This window comes from Camarhynchus parvulus, chromosome 3 (genome assembly GCF_901933205.1).
Source record: "Camarhynchus parvulus chromosome 3, STF_HiC, whole genome shotgun sequence".
Classification (NCBI taxonomy): domain Eukaryota; kingdom Metazoa; phylum Chordata; class Aves; order Passeriformes; family Thraupidae; genus Camarhynchus; species Camarhynchus parvulus.
In genome coordinates, this window is record NC_044573.1 from 52,324,968 (window position 1) to 52,337,131 (window position 12,164).

Consider the following 12,164-nt stretch of genomic DNA (forward strand, 5'->3'; position numbering starts at 1 on the left):
ACTCTATAGCAACAACTAAAACCCTCAGTGTGTGTTACCAGCCTGCTGTGGTTTAAACCCAGCTGGCAACCAAGTACAACACACAAGCACTCACTCATTCATTAGTCTCATATTAAATCCAAAAAGCAACATTATACCACACATGAGGAAGCCAGTGAACTCTATTCCTGAAACCAGGACAAGCAATCAAGCATGTCATAAGTTACAACTTAAACTGAAGCCCTTAGAAGTTTAGAACGTGGAAGAAAAGATGGAGAGCAGCAGTCTCACATCAGTACAAATTTAGCACTGCCATGCCTCTGTAGCTGGGCAAGAACTTCAAAACAAAACCCTGCTATATTTACTTATTTTGTTGAGTATAGAAAATTAGCAATGTGCTTTTGCTGTCTAAACAAATGAAGCAGAGTTAATCATTAACTACCCAACTTGCAGCCAGGCATAGAGAAGTAATCTTCTTTTTTTCCTTGTGGTCAACATCAGTGAAAAATCCCAGGACTGAAGTTGTGCTGAATGGTTCTCTGGAGTAAATTGACCACCCAATACTTGTTGTGGGTGAAATTATTCTATATTTTGCATGCAAATATCTTCTCAGAGAGAGCTGAGTTTATTCTAGATGAGTGCAAACAAATATGTCTGTGCTGTGGACTATTAGGGGCCAGGAACAAAGCAGGAAATGAACTAAAATAACAGAGATGTGCCTTTAAAGATCCAAATGGCTAAAAGCATGTGCAAAGAGCAATGACACAACTATAGGGATAAAAAGGCTGAGCTCAAGAGACTTCCTCAAGACAAACTCAGGGCAGACTGGGAATATAGCCCTAAAATTCTTCCCTCTGGTCCAACTCTAAGATTGCATCTCAGATCTCAACTGTCAGAGATTATCACTATCAAAGAACAGAAAAAACATATTCAAAAGTTCAAAACAAAATATGAGAAATAAGCACAAGAGTTGTGCTATGGTCACTTGAAAGTAGTGCTTTAATCAACAGATCTGTGCAACAGCAGCTTATATATTGATTGAGGGTACAATTGATTATATCTGACAGCTAAAAGCAGATGCAAAAGCAAAGGGGAGCATTTAAACTGGCTTTACCCAGCAGTGCAGTCTGGTCCATGAGCATCTTGCCTTTGTCTGCATATTCCTCACGGTAGAAATCACCCATGAGCAGCAACTCAATGGCTTCCTGCTTCACTGTATCAAAGAAATTTGACTGGATGGTACGAGACACAGAGCGGGCACCATCCTTGAGCTTTCCAACCTACAGCAGACAGGAATTATGAATGCAAGTGACACTGAAGCATAAATGGGACATCTTTTTTTACTTGTAAATATAAGTTTTGCCATTTTTCTTTACCTTATTCTTCCCCTCAAGGGCACGACTGCCACTAAATACTCTGCTCAGATTTTGACCATTGAGAGTCCACATCTCCTTGTAGGATTCCACAAAGCGCTCAATAATAGGTTTAGAGTTCAAAGCAAGGCTCTCTAATTGAGCAAACAGTATCTGGATTAGGTACAGAAGGAGAAAAAAAAACACAAAAAAGAAACCAACATTGTTTTCAAATGTGTTTTTGCTTTTTATCCTCAGTATTCCAGCCAGCACCATTCTGTATCATGGAGCAGCAAGACTGACCTGCGTAACTGAGACTTACAGCCTCTTTCCTGTCTTTCCCAAGGAACATCCAATGTATGTACTACAGGTATCCCATGGAAGGTCCTCTGACCAACTCACCTCCTGTGCAATGAAGGACTGTACACTATTAGAACGATCCACGCAGTCCAAACAATTCATTCGAAAAGTACCTGTCTGCAGACTTTGGTAACCAAAGAGGAGGGAGGAGAAAATGGTATATTTTAAAATAACATCTAATCATGAGTTGATTGAACAAGATCATCAAATGTTCAGCCTGAATACACCCACCCACATTTTGACGGTGCAAGCACACTGTGCACAATATATTCCATTAACACATCTAATTACTTGATTACATCTACAACACTGTATTAGCAAATCCATGCACTGGTAAATTTGCAGACTTGAAACCATGGAGATGCAATTAAGCCAAATCATTGATTTAGCACCAAGACTACACTTTGTGTCAAAATTTTATTTCAAGATGGTCAATTTATGGTCGTGGTCCAAACACAGCAAGAAACCTGGGAAGGCCAGGACAAGCAGTGCCCAGCTACACTGGGACAGAGGGGCAGAGACACTCACCGTGGACTTACATGCTTGCCCTTTGTGAAGATTCCAAAGTCTTCCCAGTGCAACTTCAGCTGAGGCCTCAGCAAATTTTCCAGTTTCTCAGTTTTTCCACCTTTTGCGAATTGGTTGTAGTCAAAGTTTATCATGGGACTGTCTTCCGCATGGGAAGAGGCCCATAGCAGTTTCTGTTTAGATAAGAGAATGAAGGAAAACAAATCCTGCTCACGTCACATGTAAGGATTGATACCAGCATGCTTTTATCATTAATAAGCCTTGACTGTTAATCACATAGTTCATAGGGAATTTTGAAAGGCCAGACACGAAAAAAGCAACAGAAGTTCCCTATGTGTTTTCTTCATAGAAGTAAACCTGACTGTTAGAACCCAATTTCCCTGCAGGAAAACTGTAACTGCAAAGTATACATTAGAATTGTGCCTTGGCTGGTGGCAGCCCTTCAGCAACGGGCTGCTGCTACCTCTGCGCATGAGGTGAGGACAGCACTAGCAATGCTCTAGGCAGGCTCAGGGGGAGGAAGTAAGTAAGCAATTACACCCCAGGAAACATACTATGAAGTGTTTGTGGTAAACTGCAGAAGTGAAAGAAGAGGCACAAATAGCCTCAGTATTTCATCTCCAGTTTCAATGACCTCACATGCATTTCCGTAATCACCACAAATTTCATTAAGGTATCTGCAACAGTACATCTACATCATTAAGGTATCTTCAACAGTAATACATCCTGTTCTCCACAAGAAAGGCAGAGAGAACCATTACATTAACTCAAACTATGCAAGCCACTGTATATTCTCTTCTCTCCTGCACATTCTCACCCCAAGAGATGGATGATTTTCTCCACTTACATTGTGACACACACTGGACAAAACAAATCTGATATTACATTAAAAGTGTACAAGTAGCAGTTACACCAGCATAATTGTATTGAGTAAGCCATTAAGCCTTTCCCGAAGAAAGAAATTTAAAGGCAGTGCTTGGAAAGAGACCTGTAAAATGTATTTCATTAGACCGTTACTGTTGACACCCCAATCTGCCCTGACAGATGCTGGCACTAGTAATGCACTTGAGGATGGCATTTACCCGCTGCTGCAGTGTAAATTATTGTCAGAGTATTTGCAACTCTACACTACAGTCCCGCTTTTACTGTAAACATAATTACATCTGTTATAGGGAATGCTTGTGGGAGGAACAGCATTTCCTGGGAACAGTATTGATTTTTGGTCTGATCTGATTCAGGTAATGCATAATAAATGGTAAATGAATGGTAACCATGACATTCTGATCAAGACAGCCCAGCAGCAGTAATTACAAGAATCATTTGAACCAATGCTGATAAGAATTACTAAGGTTGAAGCAAGAGTGAAGAAAAAGAAATAAAAGCAAAAAAAAGATGGAGAAACTAATGACAGGAGACAAAACTTGCAACCCTAATCACACTCTTATGAATTACTTTATTTTTAATTCAAGGCCCTTTAAAATCATCAAAGTCAAATGAACTCTATATTCTTTCCTAACATCCATTTCTTAAAACACAAAGGTCAAGAAATGACCAAGGAGTCATTCTGAATGAATACAAAACTTCCATTTTCGGTGATGTCAGTCTAAATTCTTTGAGCTCACAGGGTACTTTCAGAGTATATTTATTTCTAAAATAGTCAAAAAAGTAACAATTTAGACAAAACAATTTTAATTTATTTTAAATTAAATTAAATTAAATTAACAAATGCAAGGTCTTTATTCTAGAGATGCCCAGTCTCTGACTTAATGTCTGGTTGCATGATATTGGCTAGAACATGATCTTCAAGAATGCGAGAGTTTGAGAAAATATCAGTATCAAATTATCAACAAATGTCATGTTTTTATCCATGAAAGTTATTTCAGCATTTTAGAATTTTTTATCTTTTACCTTTAAACTTCAGTGGGGTTTGCAAAACAAACAAGCCAAACTATTTTAAGGACAGGGAAACCAAAACATTACAGTTTTAGCCATGTCATGCAGAAATTCAGTAAGAAGCTGAAAACAGAAACCAGGACCAGACTCCAGTCCTGTGCCTTCCTCACTGCCTTGCAAGTTTTAGTCATTAATCACTTTCTTTGGCCACATGCTGTACAAGGGGAGACCTTCATCATTTTCTGCTGGGGAAGTAGATAGTCCTTCCCAGCTCTTTTGCAGGAGGAGGAAATGGTCACACAGAAAAACTGACAACAAACTTGGCACTCCCTCTAAATTCACTATTGCAACAGAGAGTGAAAGAAATCAGGCACTATTATTTAACCACAATTTTTATTTTGCTTAGTTTCACACAATAAATGTTTCAGCTCAGAACTGCTGGTATCATTCTTTACCAATGATATATACATGGCACTTACTAAAGGTGGGTACTTATTTCATCCTATCATTAGTTTTAGGAACATAACTTCTGAAGTATCTAAATCAGTTTGCTAAAGCAACAAGCACTTAAGGAGGCAGACTTCCATCAACCCTCAGCCAGATTCAGGCAGCTATTGCACTGCTGCAAATCCCACTCAGTGCCAATATGTGGCTTTAAGTTCACACTAGTTTTAAAAAGAATACCACATAGAATGCAGCATAGCTTTAGTTCTACAATGCCTGACATCCTTGCTTTCAGGTATTAGCTGTGCCTGGGGACACTTAGAGGCCAGGAAAATCTCTCTCTGTATACTAAACTGTCATCTGGTGCTCAGGCAGCCAATTCCAACACAATCAGTGCTAGATAGCTATTTCCCATTACAATCAGAGCAAGACAGTTCAGTGATGCTAAGTCACTGCGCCCAGTGATCGAGGCTCACCGAGCCCCCAGGCAGCTCCAGCAATCTCAGGGGACTGCATAGGCGGCTGCATACAATGTCAAAGCTGGCTTTGATTCACTTTTGCAAATGTCAACTATCCTTAGGAGTATTCAGGCAATTTCTTTTTAAGTTTGGTTAAGGGAATGTACACAAATATATGAAGAAGTAAGCAGAAAGGTAGTGCTGAAGACTAAGCCATGAAACCAAGAAGCACTATTCTCAGTAGGTAATATGTGGTAAAGAGTTAACATAATTTCTTTAGAAATACTATTCATCACCTCCTGGGCTAGAAGGAAAACAGAAGAACATGGAGGCTCAAGGGAAATCAGCAGTTAAAATGAAAATCATTGCTTTTACCTTAAAAGCTCTGTTGAGCACCTCCTCTCCTCCTCTGCTTCCCAATAGGTTAACGATCACTTGTTTTCCATACTGCTCTTTCAGAAGCATCATATGCCTACAGCAAAAGCAACCATAATAGGTACTAAACAAAACTAAGTTATTTTGCCTACTGCCATTGTCAAAATACAAAGTAGAGATCACTGGTTGTTTCATCCAGCAGAAAGTCTCAGCCATACCATCTACAGGCATCTTTCTCAGTTTCCTTGCAATCAATTATTAAATTAAAAATGGTGAAAGTATGCAATTAATAGATACAGTATTCTGTACTCAAATTAAAGAAAGAATTGTCTTAGGAAATAGGTCCCAAATCTTTTATGTCACTGTTAGCTTTGACACTGCCCTTCATGTTCCTACCTCTTGGCTGTTATCCCGGGAACTACACAGGAAAGACAAGAGGAGAGGAAAATGTATTACACTTCAACAGGAATTGTCTGGCATCTTGCAGAACTGAGACTACTAAGAGTCAGCAGCAGCACTGGGGCCTACAACTCCAGTGCCAAGGCCAGAGAGGTCCAAACACATGTCACAGGTGACAGGGTTCAAACATCTCTGAGCTACTGCAACATGGAGACATTCACTCTGAACTCAAATCAAGCAGGAAGATGACTAATGATAAGAACTGCTGCACTGGATCAGAACAAAGGTCCTTTTAGCCAAGTTGTCTGGCTCAGATTCTGCAGGAAAAGCTCAAAATAGGACAAGTATAAAGTGGGCTGGATTTTTTGGTCTATGTCGCTAAAATCTCAAAGCCTGACATTTAGGGACTCTCAAGTTAAGAACTTTTAGCCAGATGCCGAAACACCCATTCACCCCTCAAAATATCTTTTTCAAGTTGGAATGCATGGTCTGCAGAAGCTGTGCTGGCTCATCAAGACATAATCAGATCTTAAAGTTGATTTCCATCCTGTACAGACAACACTGTAGTAGTACTTAAGAGGAAGCTCGATAGAAACAGACAAGAAAAATAAACTCACAAAAATGAGAAGTTATTACATGCTGCAAAATAGCATGTAATGGCAAAGTGTGCAAAAACCAGGAAGCATACATCTTCTGGCATTACTCTTTAAATCCTTTAACCAGAAATAAGTGACACAGAAAACCATGGAAGGGGAGAAAAGAAAGAAGTCATCAGCATTGCCTTCAGAAAACACAGCTAAACATATTTTCTGGTGCATTCTTGATTCTGCAACCAGTTCTCTGTATGCCAACTCATCCCATATAGTTGGCACCCTTCTGATACCAGCATCAAGATCCAACCTCTCTGCCAGTGTTGCTTCCTTACAACAAAAATACTGAAGCTTAAGTAACCTGTTTGAATACTGTAAGCAAAGCCCCCTGTGGATTTCTCCACAGAAATCCGTCTCTCTGGAGAGAGACAGAGGATGAAAAAATATCTAACAAGATTACCAGCTGTTTCTCACATGGTTAAACGTAATAGGCCAAATTAACATCTCAGAAAAGCTGTATCAGGTTGTTAAATTCCAGTGTACTTTTCCATATAAGCAGTCACGTATTTCTTGCCCATTTTCAAAGGGCTGTCTTTTGCAGATCGGTAAGCAGAGAGATCCATAAGTTCATCTAACTTACTGGTACAAGGGAAAGAAGGTATAGTGTAAGTTTTAGGAGAAAGCTCTTCACCAGTTGTATTAGTGTCAGGACTAAAAGGTTGTTCCTTCTTGAGGTACTCTCAATTCCATGGGCAGTACATGAGGATGCTGAATAAGTTACTGTTTTCCTCTTGCATGAAATATCTCTGTTGTGGAATGCAAACCTCTACGGATGGAGCTTCAGGGACACTGGCAGGGCAAGTTATCACATCACCAGATGGCCATGAGACCAAGAGTCTCAAAGGCCATTGAATTAAGTAGGATTTAAGATCCTTAAAAGCTTGGAGAATGTAGGCCAAGAACCTCTGGAGCAGAAACTGCTATGGTGCATAGTCCCTTTAGATTCTAATCCTGTTTGGGGTCTTCAGTGTAGCAAAACCACTAACAGTCAATAATGTCCTGTGTGCTAACGGCTGTGGTAATAAAGAGGCCTTACACAAAATCAACATACAACCTGATCTGCCAAAACCAAACCAAAACAGAAATTAATCACTTGACCTGCACTTACAAGGTGAAAATTTTCCACAGACCAAATTCTTCATGTGCTTTTCAGGCACTGTTCCCATGGATATCAGTAGAAATACACCCTTAGAGGATAGCATTTCCTAGTCAGACATCCAAAGGAATAAAGCTAATGCACGTCTTTTTCTACAGTTTCTAGCTGACAAACTGAATCTTATTGGTTTTAAAATGTTTACAAGCCAGTCTTTGCATAAAATAGAAAACATCAGCATAATAGCATCATACAACTCTGGTCACAGAATAAGGCATTGCAATTTCTATGTAGGGGGGAAACAATGAAGAAAAGATCAAATGCAGAATGGAGTGAAAGCAGTGTTTACTCTTTAGCCACTTCTGTTAGAGTGGTAAAGCACACATATTCTGTGTACTGTAAGTGTAAACTCACATCTGTTGGCTCACAAAGGTTTGCATAAACACTTCTTTTGCATATCACTCAGTATTTCTAAATTTTTACAGAAATGAGCCAGAAGGCCAAATTAATTCAATTGCCACTGAAAACATGAAGGAAGAAAGCACCCAAAAAAGTGACTAAATTAAGTAAACCAGTTTAATAATCTGCCACACCTGGGGGATTTGCCACATCATCTGAGAGATGTTTCTCAAGATTTCCTAAGGAGACAAAGTTTTGGAACCTTGGATACATGCCAGGTTGCTGTATTGATGCCAAAGCGGAATGAAACTTACCTGTCAAAGGCAGGTGCATTGGCTTCCAGACCTCTGTTGAGCCTTAAATGGCGGGAACCAACCTAAAATAAAATATTAGAAGACCAGGAAATAGAAAAACCTTCTTAAACTGCTAGAGTCCTAAGTCACTAGATGTCTCCCTTTTTCCTTCAGAGAAAAACATTTTTTTAACAGCACCAGACATCTCTAACAGACTCCAACCACCCCCACACATAATATCCTTAACACAAAAGCCCCATCTTTTATTGGACAACATTTACAATTACAAGTGAAAACACAATTACCATTAAGCAAAGGGATACCTACACATGGTATCCCTTTTTATGGCCAAACAAATCACATCTCTTTGCCAGCTTCCTCTTGCAAATAGCACACACTGCCTCACATGAGTATTCTGTGAGCCTAGCATTCTCACTGCCTTTGCCTTGGTAGAGAGGGATGCATTTATGCCAGTTCCATGGGTTGTGTATTCTGACTTCTTTCAAAAGTATCAGAAGAGTGATTCAAAAATATGAAGGATGAAAATCTGTGCCCTCAAACTAACAAGTCTTTTGATATGGATGTCAACAACAGTAGCCTCATGTTCCTTTTGAATGGTAGCTACTGTTACAAAATTATTAGAGAGGGCTTCTTTCCTCTCCAAAAACCACACTCCTAAATATGCATAGGATCATGCATTGTTTCCTATACTTCATCATCTTTATTTGTTTTTCATGAGGTTGGTTTCTGCAATTCTTTCTAACACCAGTGCCAGTACATTCACACGCAAAGAGTAAGAGTATATAATCTAATCCAATTAGGCAAAAAAAATCAGGCCGACTAAAAAAAATCAAAAATTCTGTTTAACTAGAGATATTACCCACTAGCCAAAAATGCTTGAGGGCTCTGTTACATACAGATCAACAGTGCTACATGGTGGATACAGCTACACCATGGGCAGGACTTGCACAATCATATGGACAAACTTGCTTTATAAAAAGAAGGAAGTATTGCACTGGACGGTGTTAAAAGACAACAGGGATCCTTTTGTCATTTCCTTTTGTACTAAATCCAGTGCCTCTGAATAGTACATAGGTTCTAGTTTAATGATCAAAACAAGTATCATGTAACCTTTAAAGTATCTTGAAAAAACAGTTATGTAATGTATTTGCTCTACTAACACACACAAATATATGTGCATACTCATTTCAGTTGCTTATTCCTCTGTTAAAAGAACACAAAGTGTGCCAGGAAGATTCTTATTTGCCCTTACAACTGTATATAAACTGCAAGTCACAGACCATATACTTGATGCAATAATCTTGTGATGAAATCTTGCATCTCTGCCTCACAAAAGATCAGATTAGATCATTATCACCCTTTTGACTGAAATCCCAAAACCACACCATTTTATTTTGTTTCCCAGTAGCATGCTCCTATAGAGCACTGGTATCCCTAGATATTCCAGTTGTCTTGTGGAGGGCAATATCATCAAGCCAATCAGGCATTTCAGAGGAATAAAACTGAAAATGTTATAAAGATACAGCTGTAAGCTTCAGTTTATAACATTAGGACACAGTCCCTTACAAACAGTTCCCTGTAGAGGCATTCAAACACCCAAAAATGTTAAACTTCAGTCACCTATAGCCATTTGCCTGGTATAGTTCTGTTTATCTAAACACACAAAATTTCTACAAGGCAAACATAAAATGAAAGACCTCAGCACTTTCACAGAATGAGCTTTGAAGCTCATATTAAAAAATAATATATATATTTATGTTAATTCTAAATTATAAGTAGCAAGAGAGAGAAGCAAGGTAGGCTTTCTGATTATTTCTTTACCTGAAGCCTCGTTTGCTCCCAAAACAGTGGAACAGAACCTCTGATCTGCACAAAGGAAGAGACATCATCATCCAAGTAAATTGTCTGCAAAAACAAAATAAAGGAAAGTAGTTCTGCAGTTAGATCTATCAGCCTGTGGCCCCTTCATCAGGTGACAGTTAAAGACACTGAACTCAAAGGGTAAAAAAAGTAAACCATGTATCTCCCTGTATCCACTTACCGCTCAGCCTCTTTTCCATAGTCTCACAGGCAGTGGAACAAAGCACACCGTATTTGCTTTCATGTCATCACAGCAGATTCAACTCACTTCTCACCAGAAACAAGAGAAAACTTCAAACACCACCACATCTTTCACCCACAATCAACACGGATTTGATCTGCTGGTGGAGACACTTGGAAAGACCAGGCATATACTCGCCTTCTGTCCCTCTCACAAAACTCAACTGTGCAAAATGTCATTGCTCCTTGTGACTGATGATGGGTAACGTCAGGTGGGGGATAAGCTTATCTCCTGCTGTATTTACCATTTCTTATTTCATTGCATGCTGTGCCTTGTCAGAGAATCCAAATAAACCTCTGTGAAACCAGCAGCTTTGCCACTCCCATCCTGAGGTACAGTGAGCAGCAATGTGATCTACTTCTTTTCAAGGGGGCTTACAACAAGAGGTTCCAAATTCTCCCTTTCCCAACCAGACCTCAAACTCTCCCTTTATGTGGTCTCAGGATCACTGTTAACAAGTGAATTTTGGGTCAAATCCATACAAAGAACAAAGACTGATTTCCCCCTTTGCCTTCCCCTGTCCACAGTCCCCAGTCAAAGTGTTACATTATGTTAACTTAGCATAAAAGGCACTATCTTCAGATTGAATATGACCACAGAGCAACTGTGCAAAGCCCAGCTCGCTCCTCTGGCCTATACTTAGCAGTGGAATCCTGGCTGCTCTCCACAGAGGATACATGATACACATGATACACATCTCTGTTATCTCATGCATGACAATGACTGCTCTGCAGCCCTGGGGAGGAATGCTATCCAGGTTATCCAGGTAGCTGCACTCACCACATCATATCACTTGGCACAGCTGCTGCCAGCTGGCTAGGAGCTCTGAAAATAGAATAGAACATGAAAATGGATTTCTCTACAGCTTTAAAGTGTTTTGTCTTTTTGGATTTGCCACTAGATTTGGCCAATGGCTGGCTCAGAGAAAGTGCCTGACCTTGACCTCTCATCTTCATAAGCATTATCAATGTAGTTTTTAGAGCTACATGTGTGAAAAAGAGATATTTAGATAAAATTGGTGACAAAACATTTATCTAATATTTACCATATTTTTTGCAGAACACTTGAAACTGTCTCGATTTCACTAAGATGATTTAAGTGGCTTCACCATGGACACAATGTTAGTGCTAGACAGATAGCCAGCCCAGACATAGTGCAAAACTATGTTTCCATCTTTTTAATCTCTCACGAAAGCACTAAGAACCTCTTCTCTGTTACATTCCCTCCTAGCACAACTCCCTGCAAGAGAGGGGTTGCTCAGAGAAGCTTTTCTGCAAGGTATGTATCACAGTTGAAGCAATGTGGCTCTAAAACATGCTCTCCCAGTAAAGTTTTCTGAACATTATTGGCACCTGAGTGCAGGAGCTAATTTCCATGGCAACACACTGGTGTGCCTTTTCTTTGTACATTTGTGCTCAGAAGAGATCATTCCTCCTGCAGCGGGACTACAAGAGGAATAAGCAGCCCCACCTTCTTCCTTTTTATCACATTCTCCCTGAGATAGGTCGTGCCAAGATGAGTCAGAGACTTCTACACACTGAATCATCTTTTCACTCACAGCCATGGAGCCAAAGAAGCTCACTCCAAGGTAAAGCAAATTAATAGCACTACTACATTCCCAGCATTATCCTGACTAATACTAAATGAATATCAGAACCTGAATCGGTGCAAAAAAAGATTCAGGACTGGCCTACTTAAAATTTTGAAGACAATCATCATCTTAACAATTACTGAGTAGAAATGAAACACCTAATGATGACAAATACAGACAAAGCTTTACCTGAAGTACAAGGTGGCCACTCAAACCGCTTGCTACAGG

General features: G+C 39.6%; 1 protein-coding gene across 2 annotated transcripts in view; it reads right to left on the bottom strand.

Annotated features, from left to right (window-relative positions):
• SYNJ2 (synaptojanin 2) overlaps positions 1 to 12,164 on the bottom strand; it is a 65,118-nt gene that overhangs the window by 26,056 nt on the left and 26,898 nt on the right. For both annotated transcript variants that reach the window (XM_030946031.1, XM_030946032.1), the window contains exons 5-11: positions 10,066 to 10,149; positions 8,245 to 8,306; positions 5,390 to 5,486; positions 2,220 to 2,392; positions 1,734 to 1,815; positions 1,356 to 1,505; positions 1,094 to 1,259 (exon numbers count right to left, since the gene is read on the bottom strand). In XM_030946031.1, the coding sequence (XP_030801891.1) occupies positions 1,094 to 1,259; positions 1,356 to 1,505; positions 1,734 to 1,815; positions 2,220 to 2,392; positions 5,390 to 5,486; positions 8,245 to 8,306; positions 10,066 to 10,149 (814 nt within the window). The remainder of the gene's footprint in view (positions 1 to 1,093; positions 1,260 to 1,355; positions 1,506 to 1,733; positions 1,816 to 2,219; positions 2,393 to 5,389; positions 5,487 to 8,244; positions 8,307 to 10,065; positions 10,150 to 12,164) is intronic.